Below are 4,212 nucleotides of genomic sequence, written 5' to 3'. Positions count from 1 at the left end.
CAGCTATGTGGAAAGTACACTACAAGTTGAAGGGAGTGGCAAAAAGGCTTAGCTCTTGGTCTAGAGAAGCATATGGGGACATGTTTAGAGATAGCAAAGAAGCTGAGAAGGAAGTGAAAGATTTGGAAAAGAAACATGCAGAAAACAATAATGAGGAGACTAGAAGCAACCTGAATAAGGCAAAAGCTGAATACATTAGACTGATGAAGAATCAAAATGAAATATATAAGCAAAGGGCCAAAGCAAGATGGCTATAGGACGGAGATAACAACAGTACCTACTTCTATATGGTAATTAAAGAAAGAAGGAGGAAGCTAAATATCCACAATATAAGTGACAATAAGGGAAACAACATAGAAGGCTACCAGAGCATAGCTGATGCTGTAATAAATCACTTTGAGGAGCTGTTCAAAGATGAGGAAATCAGAGGAAGGTTCAGAATCCTTGATAAAGTCCCCCAGGTGGTAACAGAAGACATGAATACTATGGTAATTGTCAGACCTACTGCTCAAGAGGTAACAAATGCTATCAATAACATAAAGCCTAATAGTGCTCCAGGCCCTGATGGGTTTGGAACAAAATTCTTCCAAACATGCATAGATATTATTCTCCTAGATATTCATAATGTTGTACTGGAATTTTTTGATGGAGCACATGTACCAAGGTATGTCTCCCATACTTTCTTGGTTATGCTTCCCAAATGTCCCCAACCCCAATTTTTCTCATATATTAGACCAATAAGCCAGTGTAATATCTTAAGTAAGATTATTGCCAAAATACTTTCCAATAGAATTGGTAAGATACTGCCTGACATTATATCTCCTAATCAAAGTGGGTTCATCCAGGGAAGATCCATTACTGATAATGTGTTGCTAGCCCAAGAATTGGTTCATGATATCTCCAAACCCAATAATCATGACAACCTAGTCCTCAAACTAAACATGACCAAAGCATATGATAGTGTCTCCTGGCCTTAACTATGCAAGATTATGAGAAAACTAGGCTTTAATGAAATTTGGATTGACATCATTTATAGACACATCTCTAACAACTGGTACTCTATAGTCCTTAATGGTACAAGAAATGGTTTTTTCAAATCTAATAGGGGCCTAAGGCAGGGGGATCCCCTCTCCCCTGCACTATTTGTAATTTGTGCGTAGCTGTTATCTATCATGCTTAATAAGTTGATTGTTGATGATAATTATTCAGGTTACTATAGACCCAAGAAAGGACCAAGTATCACTCATTTGGCCTTTGCTGATGATATCATAATCTTCACATCAGGTAAACCTTCAGACATCAGAAAAATCTTGAAGTTGACAACTATCTATGAAAATGTTTCAGGTCAACTGATAAAAGAAAATAAAAGCTGTGTAGCTTTTGCTTCTAAGGCCAATCTAAAAGTAATTCATAGATTGACCCACCTTACAAAGATGAACAGGAAAGAGTGGCCATTAAAATATTTGGGATGCCCTCTCTTTGTAGGAAGGATGAAAATCAACTACTTCTCTGAAATGGTGAATTCTATAACTAGCAGAATTCAATCCTGGCATGCAAAATTTCTCTCTAAAGGAGGTAAAATAGTTTTGATCAAACATGTGCTTTCAACCATGCCAGTGCGCTTACTGGCAGTCATGAAGCCTCCAAAGGGTACCTTTGAACAGATACAAGGTGCTATGACATGATTTCTATGGAGTGATAAGGAATCCATGAGAAAATACCATTAGAGTAAATAGGAGTATATGTGTTTACCTTGTGAAGAAGTTGGGGTGGGACTGAGATGTCTAAAGGATGTCAGCAATGCATTCACTGCTAAACAATGGTGGAATCTGAGAACTAAAGACTCCCTCTGGAAGGAATATATGATGGCAAAGTACTGCTCAACAATAAACCCAGTCATTAGGAAAGTGATAGGGACTCAGTCCCGGACTTGGAGATCAATGTGCAAAGTAACGGATTAGATAGAGGATAGACTTACATGGAAAATAGGTCAAGGGAAACTTTCCTTTTGGTATGACAATTAGTCCAGGAATGAAGCACTATACAAGTTGTTACCAGAGAAGGTGATAACAAACAACATCCTGCCTAATGAGGTGCATATCAATGGCAACTGGCTGTGGAACAAGGCAGGTCACAGAGTGCCCTTAGTAGTGAGAGTGGCAATCCATACATCTCAGTAACCTTTACTCCTACAAAGATGGACAAAGCAATTTGGATGGCCAACACAGATAGGAGCTTTACTAGTTTTTTTGCATGGAATTTGCTTAGAAGGATGGCAGTAGGTGATTGGCATGACAAAAGAACTTGGCACAAGAGTGTCTATCTAAAAACTAATTTTCACTTTTGCAGAATGATCAAAGACAGGTTATCCACAGGAAATAATATTGGCAGATTCAACATACATGGTCCCTCTATATGTTGTTGCTACAGTAACCACAAAATAGAAACAACAAAACATCTTTTTGGACAGAGTGAGTTGGCTCAAACTTTATGGTCAAATATCTGCAATCCATTAGGCATAAAAGTGCAAATAATTCCTCTAAGACAAATACTGGTAAACTGCTGGAGGATGCACGCCAAAAATCCTGTCGCAAGCCTGATTAGAAGTATCCTTCCCCATATGATCTGCTGGAAATTTGGAAAGTCAAATGCAATATTGTTATAGCCCGTATATTGCACGTTTGGAAATTCTAAAGTCGTCGTGGAAAGTTGAGGACGAGACTATCTTCAAAAAGGGTTGTAATGTGCAAGTTGGTTATAAATATTATTCATGAATATTATTGCATGGAAATGTTGAGAAGGGTTGAGGGTGAAAAAGGAAATTTGTAAAAATGGTTTATGGAAATATTGCGGAAAGAATAAGGGCAAAAGGAGAAAATTCGCAAAACGATCAATGGAAATAATGTGGGAACTTAGGGGCAACATGGTAATTTCACAAGGCATGCATAAAAGGCCACATTGGCCGAAAATGGAAGGGAAATTGTGCATGTGGTCAAAGCTTGCAAGGCAAGAATAATTAAGTCATCCTTTTTTAAAACAAATTCAAGAAAGCTCTAGAAACAAAAAATGGAAAAAGAAGAGAAAACTCTAGAGAGGGGCATGTGCCCCTCACATGCCTCTATAATTATATATATATATATATATATATATATACATGTAAGTCTTGAAAGAACAAGACGATCCATCATTTTAAGTTCTAGAAAATTCAAGAGAAAAGGGAGAGAAAAAGAGAGGGAGAGAAACGGCCAAGAGGGGCTGGCTCGTTGTGATCATGGAGAAATTATTTTCTTCATGCTTTTATACTAATTGGATGATGCTTTTTAACATGGTGGAGTTGTTGGAGCAAATAGAGCACTCATTCTTGCAAAAATATGGCTTAGCCGAGAAGTGGAAGAAGATGAATGGAAAGGTATGGTTCAATCCTCTCTTGCATGTTTTATAGATGTTTGGACGTGCTATAGTGTATGAAAATGGATGGTATTCATGAAAATATGGAGGTTGAAGTGTGGTCGTGTGTGTATATGTGTTGGCCGTGTGTGTGTTGTTGTGTAGGAGGGGAGAGTTAAGTGAATTTAGCATGTTTATGTGTTGTTGTAATGTGTAGAAAATAAATGAAATGCATGAGATTATGTGTGTAGATGTTGGGCCGTGACTAAGGGCGGATTGGTGTGTAATGAATGAGCTAATGTTGTCTAGCATGTTGGTTGTCGCCGTTGTAAATTTTATGATGGAAAATGAAGTTTTAATAATCCAAGTTAAGATTATAATCGTATGGGCCGAATTGGAAGGAAATGTAGTCTTGATATGGTTTCTTGAATTTATGAAATGAAGTTATAAATGTATGTATGTGTGAACTTGGAAGGAAAGAATGTGTGGTGTTGTTCTTGGGTTTGGAGATGAATTCGGGTATATTGGAGTGTTGGTTGGGTTGTTTGAAATATCGTGTGAATTGTTTAAAGGGTTTTGAATATTGTTTTGAATGGTTTCGGATTGGTGATTGAATGTATGAACGTTGATGTTGGTTTGAATGTAAGTAGTTGAACTGAATAGGAGTTATGTTGTTGAATTGTGTAGGAGCGCTTAATGTTAGAATGTTTGTTGTCGTTGCTCTTGATATTGTGGCCGGGTTAAATTCCCGGATTTGTTGTTGTTGTTGATTTGGAGCCAAGCCATATTCTCGGGGTTGGTATGTTTACAGGGGAGGTGCTGCCG

At 37.7% G+C, this 4,212-nt stretch overlaps 1 protein-coding gene across 1 annotated transcript; it reads left to right on the top strand.

Annotated features, from left to right (window-relative positions):
• The first annotated feature begins 287 nt into the window (after positions 1-287).
• Positions 288-1,685, top strand: LOC132624198 (uncharacterized). Its single transcript, XM_060339014.1, has 3 exons — positions 288-664; positions 791-887; positions 1,161-1,685. Exons 1-3 carry the CDS (start codon positions 288-290, stop codon positions 1,683-1,685), a joined length of 999 nt encoding a protein of 332 aa, XP_060194997.1.
• Positions 1,686-4,212: the final 2,527 nt, after the last annotated feature.

Source organism: Lycium barbarum, chromosome 12 (genome assembly GCF_019175385.1).
Source record: "Lycium barbarum isolate Lr01 chromosome 12, ASM1917538v2, whole genome shotgun sequence".
Classification (NCBI taxonomy): Eukaryota; Viridiplantae; Streptophyta; class Magnoliopsida; order Solanales; family Solanaceae; genus Lycium; species Lycium barbarum.
The sequence above is the reverse complement of the archived record's forward strand: the minus strand, read 5'-3'. Positions and strand labels throughout refer to the sequence as shown.

What these genes read in the sequence shown, in the direction of transcription:
- LOC132624198 (XM_060339014.1), top strand. Translation starts at nt 288, where the DNA reads ATGGTAATTAAAGAAAGAAGGAGGAAGCTAAATATCCACAATATAAGT. An exon ending in GATGGAGCACATGTACCAAG is followed by an intron (nt 665 to 790) that starts GTATGTCTCCCA and finishes ACTTTCCAATAG; the next exon opens with AATTGGTAAGATACTGCCTG. An exon ending in TGTTGCTAGCCCAAGAATTG is followed by an intron (nt 888 to 1,160) that starts GTTCATGATATC and finishes ATTTGTGCGTAG; the next exon opens with CTGTTATCTATCATGCTTAA.